Below are 17,121 nucleotides of genomic sequence, written 5' to 3'. Positions count from 1 at the left end.
TACAGACGCAATTAACTGTTAAGTTCCACTGCATAGGATATGAAAGGGATCCAAACTGTGAACAATTAACTTACAGCAAGATTTACATAAAATTCCCCCAATAATTAGCAGCACATAGAGGCAAATAAGCGCCACGATTTTATGGGTTTTAGCGTGGAAAAAGTAATTTGCGATTGGTAATGCAGGTCAGACACAGATGTTTCAGCTGATTGTTGAGCAGAGGGAACAGAAGCTCTTGTCAACATCATCTGCAAAAGGTGCTCCAAATGAGCTCTGAGAAGGGAGCTGCAACCTGAATCCCTGCTACTGGGGTGCGCATTTAAATTTAGAAACAAGCTGATGGATGGAAAAGGAGAGAAGAGAAGTCTTTTGAAGCAGTTTATCCATCCATACTACCTGCGCACAAGGAGGAGGATTTTAAGATTAAGTCATCAGACTCTGAGAGAGCTGCTGTCAGCTGCAGAAGACTTCCTACATGACCTTGCAGGGAAAGAAAGAAAAACCACAGAAAACTTGTGTGTCTCAGTTCCTACCTATAAGGTGGAAATAGCAAACAGTCAAGAAATACAAGGAAAATGGAAGGCTGAGGTCTTTGGAGCAGCAGCTGCGTCTCCCACCACGCACATGCACATGGCACAAGGAGAAAGAAACACAGACATCAATCCTGGATGCAGCCTCCAAGCAAACCTGCAACATAAAAACCAGATAGCAGCAGACCGAATTTCACACAAGAATGGGGGGAAAGATATGAAACAAGGTGCAAGTCCTAGGAGCAGGGATTACACATTTTTCTGCATTTGGCAAGCAGCCAGTAACGTATCCTGGAACGGGAATCACAATCAGAAAATTGAACTCACCCTTAAATGCGTTTCAGAAATTGTAATGTTTCTCTGAACCTGACAGTAACAACCGCAGAATTGAAACATAACATTTGGTGCTTGCATACATTTTCCCCTCGTTCTGATTTTACTGTTCTTTATTCTCTCCTGTTTTTCAGGCGGAAAACAGAGAAAAAGGCATATATTTTCATATTTCGTGTTATTTAAGAATCTGGGAAAAGAATTCATCTCTCAACTTGAGATCAAATGCCCTCGGGCTGTGGCTCACATCGGGTTTTTGGTTGGAAGGGGAGGAGGAAGGAGGAAGAAGTTAAACAATTGGGATGTAAAACAGAATGAAATAATCCACATCCTTATTCATGTGGAATAGTTTGGGGTTAGGGTTTGTTTTTCCTCAAACTCCAGAAGCGCTGTCCCTTGTTGGAACAACCTGAGGCCTGTTTTGCTGCACAGAAGAGCCACCACCATCGGGTAGAGGAGCTCAGGCTGAATCATCAGGGTGCTGAATCACCAGTGCAAAAGACCCGGTCTTTAACCAGCCCGCACCGACGAAAACAAACAGAGCCGTGCCTCTGAGTGTGCTGGGGGGGAAGAGAGACCCGGCTCGGGCATGCAGAAGGCGATCCGAGCACCAGCCTGACGTTTGTATTGGTGCTTCTCAGGACAGAGCGTGGGAGAAAGGGGAAGAAACAGGAGGGGAACGACACTGAGGGGTAAATACAGCCCAAGTGTTGCACGCTAGGAAGGAGGAGAGGGCTTCTCAGGATCAATTTGCTCCCCGATAAGAGCCACTGCTTCATTTCGATCCTTTTGCTTTCAAACCAGATGCTGCTCTCACACTACGGCGACATAAATGATATCTTCATGGCCTTTTTCCATCTGGAGCTTTCGGGATGCTCCCTTCAGCTTGTTAATTACACACGAAGCCCATTCCCACACAGTCCGAACACCTCGCTACAGCACCCAGCAGCCCTCGGACCAAAGACAAAACCAGCACCACCAGCGTTTGTAGCTCACACACGTCCTGGAAGCAGCATGTTCTGCAGCACTGGGCTCCTCAAACCTTCACCAGCCCCTCGGTTAAAGAAAAAAGGGCCTGGTACCACGAGCACGCCTGCTCGGCAACGACTTGAAGAAGCCAGCACCACGGGATGCTCTGCTGCCACAGGACAGCGGCCACCAGCCAAGAACCTCACGGAGAACAAACCTTGCACTGCCTCCCACGGGACTCCACCAGCACCATCAGGTCTCAAGACAAGACCTGGTTTTTTATTTGATTAAACACTACTTTTATTCCCTAATACCAATTATTTTATTCCAGAGAACAAAGATTCCTTCCGACAACTGATTTGCTCCTCCGTGGGGCACGGCACGTGGGGAATCTCCCCTCCCTTGTGAGGGCGGGCAGACAGATCCCCTGTGTTCATTTACACCAGCATGACAATCGGTTTGAAACACTCATTGGTTTTCCAACCGAGGCACTTAGCTGGGTGGCAATACGTGGTCAGATCTACGAGCACACTGGTTATTAGTCAGTTGTTGCTGCTGAGTCAAATCGCTGGAGCACAGAAGCAAAAAAACAAGGTACGCAGGTCCTACAAAGAAAACAGTAGCTGTTCCTCTGAATGCATTTCTCAGCGACAACTGCCTTTTAAGAGAGTACAGGCTGAAGGGAGAACGGTCTCCTGGTTTTTAGGATCTCAACTGAATACAAAATCTAAGTGCTTAACACTCGGTACACATTGGGGGTACACAGGAGGGCTCAAGTTAAGCTCGTGCATTAGAAAGCAAGACTTCTGACCATCAGGATCCATGTACCAGCTACCCTGCCGCTGTGTCAGACAACATATACATACACAGAGACACGAAGCAACGTACCCAGGACACCACTCTTCCGTTGAAGCACGGCAGCCTTGCATTGTCGTCTGAGATCTCCTCCTTCACCACCCTGAAAAAAAGATAGAAAGAAAGTCAAGAGTTTGACATGGTATCAGATCCGAAGGGTTTCTTAGATGGTCCAGGAAAAATACAAATTTTTATTAAACATTGGTGTCAGCATGTCTTCTGTATTTAACAGGTAAGGCACTATTAGAGCAAAGGAAGCAAGCAAAAATAAAGGGTGGAAGGGTAGCTTTCCAAATAACCATCCCAAATCGGAAGGCACAAAAGTAACTTCAATCATTTTCTCCACCTTTTTAAGCTCTGATGGTGATTAAAACGGCACTGTGCTAAGCAGGCCCTGTGTCGGAGCTGAGAGCCCACGCTTTAAGGCCCCTCTGCTGGCAAGAACAGCCTCCAGCCTCCAGCCCCGAGCGGCTCCGGAGCCAAACCGCAGCCCCGAGGAACTGAAGGCGTTGTGGTCAAGCTGAAGCCTCATCTCCTGGCCAGCAGAGCAGCATCTCGGCCACAAATGTCTCAGGCACCTTTGTTAACTCGAGCTCTCTTCCCACCCTTGTGCGCCCCTCTTGCTCCTGCTCCCAAACAGCCCCAAATGTTGAGCTGGCTCCTGCCATGGGCACAGTCGAACACTGAGCTCCCTCTGCTACCCACTCCTCTTCAAACAGACGTGATGTCAGTATCTCTGTGCACCACAGACGGTGCCCACAGTCGCTAACGAGGCACTAGGAGCGTTAATTCAGCTGCTACGGGGTAGGTTCCAGGTTGGCTCCTTAGAGCGGCCTCAGTCACAGCATTCAACTGTCTTCTGCCGAAGGCTTCCCTCAAGTGGAACAACAAAACTTCACAGAAACAGAAGCAAACGTTTGACAAATGCCAGCCAAAAGGGTTACGTGATGAGCTCTGTGGCTGCCGACATCCCCTCTCCAGCCCACCCAAAAATGTGGGGCACAGAGAAGCAGCTGCGTGAGCCGTAAGAATACAAAGTCATAAGAATACCAAAAAAAAGTAGTATCAGCCAAACTGGGTCAAGCCCAGATTAGTCCTTATGAAACCTAAATCCAGAACTCAACCCCCTATAATTAAGGGCAATAAAATCAGCGATTTGTCTTGCTAGCACTGGGTTTTTCGTAAAGGTTTCACCTCTGAAGACGCTTGCTGTGGTCACTGTCTCAGGACTGGCGTTTGTTCCACAGTCTGAGGTTGGTCACGGCCGGGGCTGACCCACCAGGTACAGATGACCCAACTACCAAGGGAACAGGGACGTTCCCATCTTATTCCACTTAATTCCGAGCTTCCACTTCAGCAGTTGAAGCTACGTCGGATGCTCCTGTTCTCCAAACCAGCGCCGTAACCAGCACGGCCCACGTTTAACAACCTCGCCTCCAGTCCCTCAGCCAGGCAGAACCACACGGTCTATTTACAGCCACACCGAGATATTCTGAATTCTTCCAGCAATTCACTGCTCGCTCATCCTCTCAGGAAGCAATCAGGTTTCCAGCCTGCGAGATCTCTATCTTGCTGGAGGCCAAGGGAGCCCACAGCTCTCCTGCACGAGGCTACACAGGCTCCAAATCCCGTCCAGGGCACGGAGACCCTTTGGAAGCAGCCAGATGAAAAGAGCAGGTTCAAACCCTCGGTGCTACGGGCAGTGTTTAGCTGCTGCCTTCACAGCAAGCCCCCCAGAGCCAGCTTCTGCCTCTGAAACAATCACAAACGTCAGCTCTCAGCAGGGCTCCTCAAGCCGTGGTTTTTCCGACTGCTGCTTCAGGCTGGAGAGGTCCCACTTCAAGATGCAGAGATTAAGATTAAGAAAACCCCGCGTTTGCATCAGCTTCCTTAACAAACCTCCCTCAATTATACAAGGCCAGGAGTCCTCAGAAAGTGGTTTTTGTGTTTAGAGAAAAAGCAGACACTGCTGGAGGCTTCTGCAGAGACCACGAGAAGGGGAGATTTTAAGAGCGTCACCGTTTCAGGAACCAGCCTGCTGCTTTCGACGCGTGTTTTATTATTGCATTTCAAATCCGAACTCCTGAACGCAGCTAATTCGGAAGTTCTGACACCGGAACTCGGTAAAACAGCTGGGCTGCTTCATTGTCACAGCCCAGCCGTTTCGTTTCGCGTTTGCCTCACAGCTGAGAAACCGAGACGGGAGCTCGGGGCCAGCTGCGCAGGGTGACTCAGCTCCGGGTCGGTGCCACGGCCGCTTCACTCCCTTGTGTCGATGCCGGCCCACGAGGCAGGCCAGGAATGGTCCACGGTGCTGGTTACAACACTTTGGTAGCTGGCAGGGAGAAAGAGATGAGTCGCGGGGCTGTCAGCTCCCCGTTTGGCTTCCCCAGGGCACAGACATCACCCTTCGTAATATCGGCACAGAGTCACCGTCACACAGGGCTCCGTTCCCATCCCTCCTCCCATCCAGTCCAATATCACTTCTGCCTCGAAAGCAGCCCTGAAGGACAAGCCTTTTCTAAAGCCTTTTTCTCAATCTTCTCAATTTTCTCAAATCGGAGCAAGCTCTAAGCCCAGCCCCAGGACCCCCCACAGGAATCCGCACACCCCCCGCAGCAAGTACCGAAGCCTGAAGCCCTGTGCGAACATCTCAGACGCCGCTGCTGCTGCCTGCCTTCGAGCAGGACACGTGGGGATTCTTCTCGTCCTGCAAGCGACGGCCCAAGGAGGGCTGAAACCCAGGAGATTTATGAATCCCCATGCTGGGGAGAAGTGGCTCGGAAAGTCACTCACCTAAAAAGAGCAGGCGTGCTCCAGGTGTGAGGCTGTCCTGCTGCCTGGAACACCCCAAACCTCCCATTTACCTGCGGGCTCCAGCTACCAGGGGAGCTTTTGGACAAGTTTTCGGAGCAGAAAAGCCGAGGAGATGAGCTCACATGGAGCCGGACAGCAGACTGGTAGCAGAAACAGACCTCTGCCCTCGAGTCCCTGCCCAGGGGTGCAGGGACATCTTGGTTTTGACATCTCTCCGCTTGAGAAAAGCCAACCTGAAACCTAGGCAAGCTCAGTAAAAAGCTGTGGTTCCGTAACCACATTTTCCTTTATTTATGTTTTTGTCTTTCTTGTTGCTGTGTAAAAAAACCGCAACAGCCACAAAGCAACCGACTGCGCATGGAACGGTGTCGTGTTAGCAGAAAGGAAAAAAAAAAAAAACAAATAGGAGGGAGGAGAGAGGAGAGCAAACGGACGGCTTCTTTTCAGCTTACTTCTGGAAAATTAGGGATAAACAACACCACCGCAATCCGTGTATTTTCACCTTTTTTTTTTTTCTTTTTAAGTAGGAAAGAATGTTCTCGTCTCTCTCCACGTGTATTTGCAGTGTTCATGGCTCGCAGGTCAGTATCAGGCTTCACCCTGGTCCTATTACTGGGAAAAAATCATTTAACCCCTAACGCATCTGCCCTGCCTTCACCTTTTGGCAACAGGGAACAGATCACAAATGTCAGTGTTATTTTTTACTCATTTATACCTAGACTCTGAAGAGGCAATTAAGAGTAACTTCACTGAAACCAGCAGATATCCAGGGCTTTAAAAACCTCTGGGAATGCACCGAAGCTCTCAGACCTGTAATTCTGGAGCTGCAAGCTCCGCATGCAGACAGAGGACTCCACCACTGCACAGATCTCCAGCCCCAACGCCCTGCCTTGAGCTCAGACGTTCCCTTCTGTGTTTCAGAGTCCTGGGGAGAGCACCCAGCAAAGATCCAACACCGGGATGAGAGAATGAAGATGCTGCAATGATTTTATCTTGATAGCCACGTGTTTTGAATGACAGCATCTCCTTTTTTTAAAGAAATCAGGAGATGCCACTTGCTGCATCCCAGGAACCTCATGCAGAAGTTTTGCATCAAGCTCAAGAAACAGCAAAAGTCACGGACCGAGAACACAGTGGTTGTGGGGTTCTCTCCAGGGGAAAGGCCTGGGGGGCTTTTTAAGTCTGACCCATCCAGTGGCAGTCAGGATATCCCTACAAGATTGCACGGAGCGGTTCCTGAAGGAACAGCAGCCCCCACTTCCAGCAGGACGCACTCTGCCCCGGCAAAGCCTTCTGCTGCAGCGGAGGGGAACAACTTCAGATCTGTTGCAACTTGAATTCCTAAATATAGCCCCGGGCTATGAGGCAAGAGAACGACAGGCTGTAATTCCCAGCTTGCTCTGGGGAGCAACGGGCAGTGCCAAGAACATCAAATGTGGCAGCAGCCACGCATTTCAAATAGCACTGTTTTATAAATTATTATCGACCCTAAAGGGGCAGCCCCTTTCGCTTATCAATATCTCGATTCCTGAAGTGTGGGAGACAGAGGGATTTGGCCAACCTCTTTTCAGTGGTCTGTGGGGCCACGACAAGGGGCAATGGCCACAAAATGGAGCCCAGAAGTTCCGCACCAACATGCGAAAGAACTTCTTCACGGTGAGGGTGACGGAGCCCTGGGACAGGCTGCCCAGGGAGGTTGCGGGGTCTCCTTCTCTGAAGATATCCAAGGCCCGTCTGGACACCTCCCTGGGCAGCCTGCTCTAGGGAACCTGCTTTGGTGGGGGGGCTTGGACCCGATGGTCTCTGGAGGTCCCTTCCAACCCCTACACTTCTGTGGTTCCCGAGCCCCTGAGCACCTGCTCTGCACCACCAGAGAGCTCCCCGCTGTCAAATCCCACACGGACACAGCCTGCACTCGAGAAAGGGAATGCACAAAAAGGGTGGGGATGTGCGGGGAAGGGGAGGAGGGAGCAGTTCTCAGCAGCTCACATCCTCTGCTTTATTTGTCTTAGAGGAGATTTAAGCACTAATTACTAAATGAAACAATCACGGCTGGTAGCAGCCCCTCCTTCCTCTCGCTTCCTGGAATTGTGTCTGGATCCTCCGAGGCTGCTCCCACCCTCCCCTGCACAAATAGGTGCCTGTGCCTTTACCAGACCCACTTTCAATCCCCTGCTGATCCCCCACCTGTCCCTGGGACACATTTACACCCCTGTCACCCTCCCAGGATCCTGCCCTTGCCTTTTCCTTGTCAGAGGATTTTAGCCCTAGGACCAAAGGTTGCTCAGGCTTAACCTTGCTCTCATCCCCCTGCCCAGCTCTTTGCTGCCTCACAACAAATGCTGACTCCACCGTAAGCACACTAACCAAACCCCACAAACCTCCAATGATTCTCTGCTTCCCAAGCATTCAGACAACGGGGTATTAAACACTGGGGCTGACAGCGTTGCGCCCACTTGCGTTTTGCTTGCATCATGCACACCGACAGGAGACAAGCTCCAGAATTGGCCGGGTGACTTTAGCTCCCTGCTTTTTCTCCAAATGAGGACTGGAAGAGAGCAGCTTCGTTCACTTCTTTTCGTGACTCGCTGGGAGATCCTTGGAGAGCAGGTGAAGTAATTAAGCCATTTGTTCCGTATGTACGCTCGATGACTCCAGCCACCGCAAAGGAGAGTTAAGAGATGATTCAGACATTAGTTTTGATTCATAGCATCACAGAATCATGTAGGCTGGAATAGAAATTCAGAGGTCAGCTAGTCCCACCTCCTGCCCAAAGCAGGTCCAGTTGCCCAGGGCCATGTCTACTCCATTTCTGAGTATCTCCAAGCAACTTGATCCCACGTATGAAACGGCATTTTTCCAAAGGAGCTGTTCAAGTTAGTAAAACTGTAAGTAATCAGAAGCCCACATCTGCAACCAGTTAATACTAAGGGAAGCTCCAGTACAAAGGGAAGCTACTTGTAGGATTCTGCTAACTGCTTTGGCACACCTGGATCCTAAGCTCACTCAAGAGCAACTCTTCCTTTGGAAGCTCTCAGCTTCTACCGTGGTTTGATTGTTAAGAAAACTTAAGGAAAATAAATAAAGGCCTGCAGTTCCTTTAAGGACTGTCTGCTGTGTGCAGAACGCACACAGCAGGCCCAGCAGCAGACAGCTGACGTGCACACTTTGTCTGGTGCTGAAAAAAAAAGCCCAAAAAACCCCTCTCACCCTTCTGATCACATGAAACTGCAACTACTCAACTGGAATCCAAGGCTGCAGCTCTAAAAATAGAGGCTCGCTCAAGCTGATTAACATTTCAGTTTGAACCCTTAATGCAGAATTAAAACTTCAGCTGAGGCCACTGGCAACACCACAGCGCGGGATCAGCACTCTCCTTTTTGGGTTGCTACTCACAAACAGCACTGAGAGCTCTTTGCCTCCCGCATGTGCACTTCTGTATGCCAGCTCCCACAAAACCTGTCAAAAATGAAGACGAACACGCTACTCACAATTATAGCACGACCGACACACCCAGCCGTGGAACAAAACCCTCTTCCAAACACTACAACACTCGCCGTCCCTCCTGCACGAAGCCAGGGTTAAGTCAGCTCTCGTGGTCCTGTGGCTGCCTGCCCAGCTCGAGGCCAACCTTCTGTCCTTCTGCCATGCACGAAGCTCCTTCTTATCAGTTCCAGGGAAACTGGAGGGACGATCCATCATATCTCGGGAGAGCTGCAGGATTCTGGCGACCCTTTGGCGCTTAGGTCCTGTACCAAATGCTGTCCTGTCAGCTCAAGGTGTCTCCATGTCAGAAGAGGATGAGGGTTAAGGCTTAAAACCCTTGCAAGGGTCTGGGTCACACATACGTGGTGCAGATGTACTCACTGCACACGCAGCAGGGCGAAATTCAGTGGCTGTAGAAAGAAACTTGTCTTTTTGCAAAGGATGTCTGTACCTCTGGGGCACTGCTCCAGCTCAGAAACAGGGCTACAAAAACAGGGGCAAAATTAAAAATGAGTCTCTCATGACTCTGCATTCAGCCGTTAGCAAAGAGCATGACTGGGAGAGGATGCTACCATATAACGGGTAAGGAAACGTACCAAGGCCAGGCCAGCAGCAGGGCGCAGGAGAGCATTCTCTGATGAGCATCCCCCAAAATCCAGGGATGCGTGACTCCCCGGGCTGAGCAGCCCCCTTCCCAGCAGGGCAGGCCAGCTGTGAAAGTACCGAACGCCCAGGAAGATGACAAGGCTTCACTTCCAGCTCGGGGAAACTGCTCGGTTTCCGATTTTTACAGCTCAGCACCAGAATTGAAATCAAGGTCAGGGAACAGGGCCTAGAACTGCAGCTTCCAAAGCATCATTTATTCATCAGCTTGCATCCTCACACAGATGCTTTGGAAAGTCTCCACTGAATGAAGTAAGGACTACTGGGTGATCTAGGAGTCGGCCTGAATCTGCCCTTCACCCGACACATTTCAAGCACAAAGCTGCCCTCTTTATCGCGGTGCTTTGGGCCTGAAGGGCAGAAAGATTTGTGCAGGCTCCACTCCGGCACCGACCCACAGTGGGACCCCGAGGAGGCCACTTGGCCTCCTGCGTTCCCTCCTACCACAACCAAATTAAGGTCCTTCACGTTTAGAAGTTCCTTGATGACTATTTAAGACAAATCATCGAGTGGTGGGAAGCCTCACGGGCTGGTTAGAGAAATCCAGAGTCCTGCCCGAAGCCAGGTCCCTGCGCATCACCCAGAAAAAAGCAGCCGGAGACTGAGAGGGAGGGAGGGACGCGGACAGAAGTCGTGCTGCAGCACATGGTGAAGGTGCTCAGGGTGTTCAAGTCCCACTAAAACACAAGCACTTCTGCTATTAGAGGCTGATACCTACAGAAACGAATCCATTTTGATTTCAGCACCTGATTGCACGGTGCCATCCTCCGCCCCATCACTAGCTAAGCCAGCAGACACAAGTTACCCCCGAACACGGAGGGACTTGCACCTACAGATCTCGCAACAGAAAAGAAAACAAAAATCCGGAGGCACAGAAAGCCACTCGCACAAAAACATGCCACGAACCATCAGCACAGCTTGGAAAAAATTCCTCTAAGCTGCTTACAGCTCCCACATCTCCCCACAGGACCGGGTCATTCTTCAGAGTATTTTTCATCAAAGTTCTGGGCCGTAGTTAATCCACATTTCAAGAAGTTTTTCGTACAGCCTTCCACATAAATGTTACATTGTCTTCAGCCTTAAAAAAAACTCTTCTTTTTTAAATAATCCCCCACAGCACTGCAGGAACAGCGAGCAACATGCTGCAAACACGTGCAAATCACAGCGCACCTCTCACAAGGCAGAAGAACGAAGCCAGCCGCTTTAATTTCACCGTGCAAAGGCAAAAAAAAAATATATTAAATGGGCATCACGAATCCAGGAACACGCGTCCTATTTCAAAAACTTCTTGCGGTGTGAATAATAAAAGGTGCTCGGCGAGATGGGGATTTTGACAGCACCGCTTGAAACGGAAAACAACATCACACAGCAGCCAGCGGAGGTGGTGCTCCCACTGCTTAGGTACAAAGCAGCAAGGCGAGGGAGCGGGCGGCGTTAAGGATGTGCGAGCGCGAGTGGCAGCGCCCCGAACAAAAGAGATGGCACTGTTACTCCGGCTCAGCCCTTCCCTGCGTTCTGCGGGCCGTGCCAGACCGGGAGAGAGCCACGGGAGGGACGACGACACGTTGCACGGGTTCCGTTTGGGGCCGCGAAGACGACAGCCCGTTGTATAGGCCTGGCTTAGATGGAACACGGCTTATTTTCCTGAGCCAGAAATGCCCCCGAGGTCACCTGGCAGAAATAACACACGTTATTCGCACTGCTCCCTCTACTCCCCACCAACTGCTTCCATCTCTTTCTCCCAATTTTAGCTTTGCAGCCTCTTTTGTGTCTCAAAATACCTGGCCATCCACGGTCCCCTCTGCCGCTCTTTCCAACCAGCGTACAGGGATGCAACAAGGACGTGCCAGCTCTCTCTGCTTTGCCTCAGCACTACACGATGCTGCACAGGGCTGTGTTACATCTGGGGCTGAGAATCTGTTGGGGCATACTAGTTTTTGAGCACCCTTACACATTGTAAAACATCACTTTATATATGGCAAAAAAAATAACACGTCTGTTAGCCTTCAAGTACATTAACTATATATGGATATATTCGAAGATAATAAAGAAAAATGTGTGTTGACACCTATTTAAAAAACACAAAACCTCAGTGACAACCTTAAACTGGACAGAGGGGATTGTAAGTCAGTTTTCACAAAAAGCTTATAAATAAAAGGAGAAAACAACCTCAGAGTCCTTAAGCCAACTCTTTTGGCAGATCGCAAATAGAAGGTGATGTAGTGCAACATCTTTTAAGCCTCATCAAACGTGACTCCATAATCTGTCTTTCACCCCTCATTCCATACCGGAAGGGCTGATCGGAAGGCACACAACGTAACGAGAAGCAGTACAAAACACACCAGTCGCCACCTTCACGAGACCGAGGTTCTCCTGCATCCCCAGGCTGTAGCAGGGCTGCGTGGCTGCAAGAACAGGCAAAAAGCGAATCACAGCCTGCAGGAAGAGACAGATGCCATCCAAGCAGCCACACTGTACATACGTGCACACATAAAGCTGGTCCAGCCCTCAAATTATGTTTTGGGGGCCGAGTTTTCAATTTATTCCTTGTGTCACAAGGAAACACTTCCAAGAGCTGTAAGCAGCAGTGCTGCAACGAGGCAGCGCTCCCCATCAGCAGTTGCTGCCCTTCATCTCCCACCTTCCCTGCAGCACGCAAGCCCTGAGGCTGGGGAACCGATTCTTCTTCTCAAGCAGCCGGATCAGCCCTGCACTCAGCAGTACCGTCTGGTCCAAACCCTTTGCAGAGGGAGAACTGAGCAAACTGTGCACGACAAGCAAAGCAGCTTAGCCACCCTGACAGCCTTCAGTCTTCTCTACGATTTCCCTTTTCCTTCTCGCCCTTCGCATTATTTAATCAATTATTTTTGTGACTACATTACCACCTCACTGGCGTTAATGAATCTCTTCTTGCAACCGTCCCAAATGACAGACACACATCATCAGCTCTGCCATAAAGACAAGAAAGTCACGATACAAAGGGACAGGTCAGCAGAATTATGTACTGACCCCAGACTTCCAAGTGCCAGTCCAATGCCTCAGTTACCAATAAAAGACTATTAACAATCCCCTATAAAATGAAATAGTTCTTGAAAACAACCTAGGAAAAACACTGTTAAAGACAGCCCACCGCCAGCAGCGAGCTGGTTGTGGAGTGCCCATCCGAAACAGCTGGCTTGGATTTTGCTTTCCCCAGGGTACAATTATCTTCAAAACTGCAGAGCAGAGAACTCTCAAAATAGCGCTTACGGCCGACGCTCACGCCACGCCAAGGCGGGGATGCAGCCTGTTGAAAATCTGAGCCTCTGCAGGCTGAAGGCAGGTCGCGACCTTGCACGCCGGGAGCTGCATCCAAATCCGCCGAGATGCTGCGGTTCTCAGACGCGCCCCGAGTGTCCTTCTCCCAGCCGGCTCTGAAGCTGAGAGGGGAAGGCACAGCTCGTGATGCCTTCACCTCATCAGCAGCTCTCAGCCCCGCTGATGAGCGGCAAGAGGCTGTACAGCGTGTAAGGTCGTCGGCCGCTCCACCTGCCTTGTACTACCAATACAATCTTTACTATTGCGCAAAGGAAACAGATTTTGGTAATCTGGCTCCTCTCAGTGCAAACTGCCCCTTCTAGCTTTGCTTCCATCCATTTCAAAGCACCTTGGGAACCATTAAGGAGCCCCGGGAATATCCCAGACTTCACAACATCCCTAGAGTGTTTGGGGATAGTGTAACTTTTATTCATCAGCATGCAGGAAGCATCACTGTGCAGCCACTACTCTTGGACCTCGGGCCAGAAGTGCAGAACCTCACAGCACGCACCAGCTCCAGCGCAGGGCTGGTCCCACCTATTGCCTGTCAAAGGGCGATAACCAGCCCGTGGTGGTGAAAGCCCTTCCCCAGGATCCCAGAAGACTTCCATGCAACAGCCTGTTATTGTTATTCAAAATATTGATCACCAGCAAAACCCGAGCCCCCCGACAGCAGCTGTCTCTTATCCGTGCGTGGCTGCATGCACTCCACAACGGCCAGGCGCCCCCGCAGTTATTTCTGCCCCGAGTTAAGAGCTTGTTTCACAGCAAGATTAACAACAAATCTGCAACCTGTACACTCTGCAGGGACCGGGCATTTCCAGGAGAAAGGCTGACATTTACATACGTCACGTTGCAGCCACGGAGAGGAGGGACCAGCAGCACAGCCACTGCTCCTCTGCAGCTGAAAGACGCAGACGGGACAACCCCAGCACCATCACGAGCAGTCCATGTTCAAAGGCCTTACCACCACGGTATATTTGCAACCTTACGAATCTATTGCCTGTCCTAAAGAGAAAAAATATATACATACATGTACAGAAACACGTTACTTCTGTCTCAGCACCATCCTGTTGCTGTCGCTGATAACGCTGCCGTCAGCACACACCAAGCCCGGCGCTCCCTTTCACGTGCCTTCCTCTGTAATCACCCTGGCACCAGTGGCACCAGCACATGGTAAAAACCAAGCACAATGGTTGCCCTTAAAAAGGTGACACCGGTTGTTATCGTTTCAGAGGGGGCCACTGACTACATGGAGAAACATCACCCTCTGAAAGTAAGATAGCAGAGGAATCGGCAGCTTGGCAACGTGTCCTCCTGCCTTTCAAGTCAGAACAACTTCCAGCCCTTCAGAACAAGAAAAAAACAGGTTAAACACAGCCTTAGAAAGTAAAGCTTTCTTCCTGATCAGCGACAAATAAAGAGAGTCGATGCCTACCGTTCGGAGTAACCACGGGATGTGCTAGCAACTCCAGAGCTCTTATTATAGCTTTTCAATTCATTTTCACTCAAGGTGCCACACAGCAGTGACAGAGAGGTGTCAGCTGTCACACGGCACAATGCAGGAAACCCAAAACATCCACGAGAGCAGCCGAGATAAGAATCAATCCTTATTCAGCTGTGACATGCTCCTTTTGTGCTCTCGTGGAAGCAGCTCATTATAATAATAAAGCCGGGTTAAAAAAATATCCACAAGTGCTCATCAATACCGCACAGAAATATTACTTACAGGCAGCTTACAATAATTGCTCCCAAGGAAACGAATGCCAAGCTGGTTACACAAGGAACAACCACGGTATCCACACGAGGCTCCAGCACTCCCAGGCTCCAGATACTCGGGAGAGAAGAGCAGCTAGTCATGGGTTTGTTGGGTATGGTCCCTCTGCAGAAACCTCAAACACTTCGTGCAGATAGCATCTCTCTCCCCCTGGGTTATTTGTCTAGACATATTTTAATTAAATGGCATAATTCTGGTCACTGATGTGGTGAAAATCATTTAGTTTATTTTAATCAGGTCTCTTGGTCTGCACTGCTGCAGCTTCCCGAGCTGTACGTCACGGCCCTGACAGGTCAGAGGCAGGCTTTAGGCAGGTCCCGGGCAGGAAGGTGGAGCCCACGACCCGTGTGCCTACCACGGGATCAACTCAGCGCGGGTCCCAGCACCTCCAGCACACTCAGGAACGGGATATCCGCAAAAATCCACTTGGTGGCCCTTTCAGCCACTTCAGCCATTTCGGCCACTCAGCGCCGGGCCTGCATGGTCTCTGTGGAGAAAGCATTTTGGAAGCCACATCACCAGACCAAGCCGTCCGTGTCCTCACCCCCTCAAAGTCCCATCTCCCCTTAGGAACAGGGTGGTGGTGGTGTGGGGAAAGCACAAATACAGCCTCCTGCGGGGCCAGCAGCGCTGCGAGCCAGGCTCCTGCCCTACTGGATGGCTGGGGCCGAGCTCTGCGGCTCCGAATTCCACCCACAGCCCAACTTCAGAGCGGAGCTGGGCCTACAGGTCTGGTTAGGCGCTGAAAAGAGACCCGCGGCTTGTCACAAAATCCAGTGCGTGCCCTCATGGGGTGGTGATGGCTCCTCAAAGATTTTCACCAGGATGAGCCAAAACCTTCCCCCCCCCCTCCCCCGGCCACCTTCAGGAGTCGTTTCAGCGTCCTCAGACGTTCAGAAAAACAGCGCAGATAGAAGGTGCTCGGATTTTGTGCATCGTGGGGAGAGAACTGAGCCTCCTCCACATGCAGAAGGGAGAGCGAGCAAACTGCAAGGCTTTCCCTCTGAGCCTGCCCAAGTACTTTTGACTTCTAAAGGAGCCCTTGGAGGTTCGAACACAGAATCCACCAGAACCTCTGTCTTAATTCACCAGTAAATAAAGCTCGGAGAATTAGCGTGGAAGAAAGGGGGGAAACACAGGGCCCAATTACCTTTTTTATTGTTATTTATTTATTTAAGCAGCACTTAAAGCCCTCTGAAATGGAAAGGAGACTCTCATTAGCCTGGCACCATACAGGATGAGATAAGTCTTCTGCAGAGAAAACTATCATCTGAACCGCAAGATGAAAGGCTCACTGCACCTCTTCCAGCAGGAGGTAGGACGAGGCAGAGCAGGGCTGACAACGAACACGGGGGCTTCACAGGGCCAGGTAATCACCGCAGCCACGAGCAGCTCTCTGACGAGTCTATGAACACGGAATTTCACCAGGAACTGAACAAAAAGAATAAATAAAAACGCACGGAATACCCACCCACAGGAAATTCACCTTTGCAGTTCGTAACAAGAAGGCCCTCTTGCCTTTATGGTCTTAATTTTAAAAGCTTCACCAAGAAGCCTGCTGGGGAAGTGCACACGGCCTCTTCTGGATTCAATGGTTCATTTGTCCAGCCTGGAGGACAGGCACCCACACAGCCTAACAGCCAGCGCTGGATGCAAAGCACGACCACAAGACTTCTTCCAAATCCTATTAGAGAAGCACAAGCTGCCTGCCATAGTGAGTTCAGACTAAGGAGGGGAGCCCAAATTCACACCACAACACTCGCAAGCACGGAAATCACACACAGCAGCTGAGCACGATCCGTAAGTCGAAGCAGTCTTCCACAGGTCAGACTCGTGATTGACTCAACGCCAACCAACACGATAACCCTGGGACAGGTAAGCTGGGAAGCTTGATTTTATTGCTGCTTTTGTTACAAACTGAGCAAAGAGCCGCTGAACAGCTCCGACTCGGCCAACCCACACCATGAAACTTGAAAAGCTTCTTGAGCTTCCCCAACCCTCTTGCTGCCGAGGGATACAGATAGCATCTCTCAAGAGTAAAGCTCCACTTGGCCACTTCCTCGCTCGGATTTCATTGAGACACATATCCTGCTGCTTGGCAGGGCCAGATAAGGAGAGACCCGATCCCGGCGGTTTTGTAATCTGCCCATTCTCGTCCAGCTGGGTCCTGTCTCTGCTCCCTTTCTGCCAGGCTCGGGCAGAGCAGCAGCCCTCGAACTGCCGTGGTTGCCAATGGTTTGCCACCAACCAGAGGCCGATTTCCTACTTAGCGATCCCTGGAGTCTACAGAGAAAGAAAGGAGCTATTAAAAGGAGACGGCATGGATGAGAAACAGATTGAACTTGCAGCAGAACTGTTCCTCCTAAAGCGAGCCTGGTTTGCTAGGAGCCCAGCAGG

At 50.5% G+C, this 17,121-nt stretch overlaps 1 protein-coding gene across 3 annotated transcripts in view; it reads right to left on the bottom strand.

Moving 5' to 3' along the window:
* DVL1 (dishevelled segment polarity protein 1) overlaps positions 1 to 17,121 on the bottom strand; it is an 82,985-nt gene that overhangs the window by 44,276 nt on the left and 21,588 nt on the right. For all 3 annotated transcript variants that reach the window (XM_040533344.1, XM_040533345.1, XM_040533346.1), the window contains exon 2: positions 2,718 to 2,787. In XM_040533344.1, coding sequence (XP_040389278.1) covers positions 2,718 to 2,787 — 70 coding nt within the window. The remainder of the gene's footprint in view (positions 1 to 2,717; positions 2,788 to 17,121) is intronic.

Source organism: Cygnus olor, chromosome 21 (genome assembly GCF_009769625.2).
Source record: "Cygnus olor isolate bCygOlo1 chromosome 21, bCygOlo1.pri.v2, whole genome shotgun sequence".
In the NCBI taxonomy this organism is placed as follows: Eukaryota; Metazoa; Chordata; class Aves; order Anseriformes; family Anatidae; genus Cygnus; species Cygnus olor.
The sequence above is the reverse complement of the archived record's forward strand: the minus strand, read 5'-3'. Positions and strand labels throughout refer to the sequence as shown.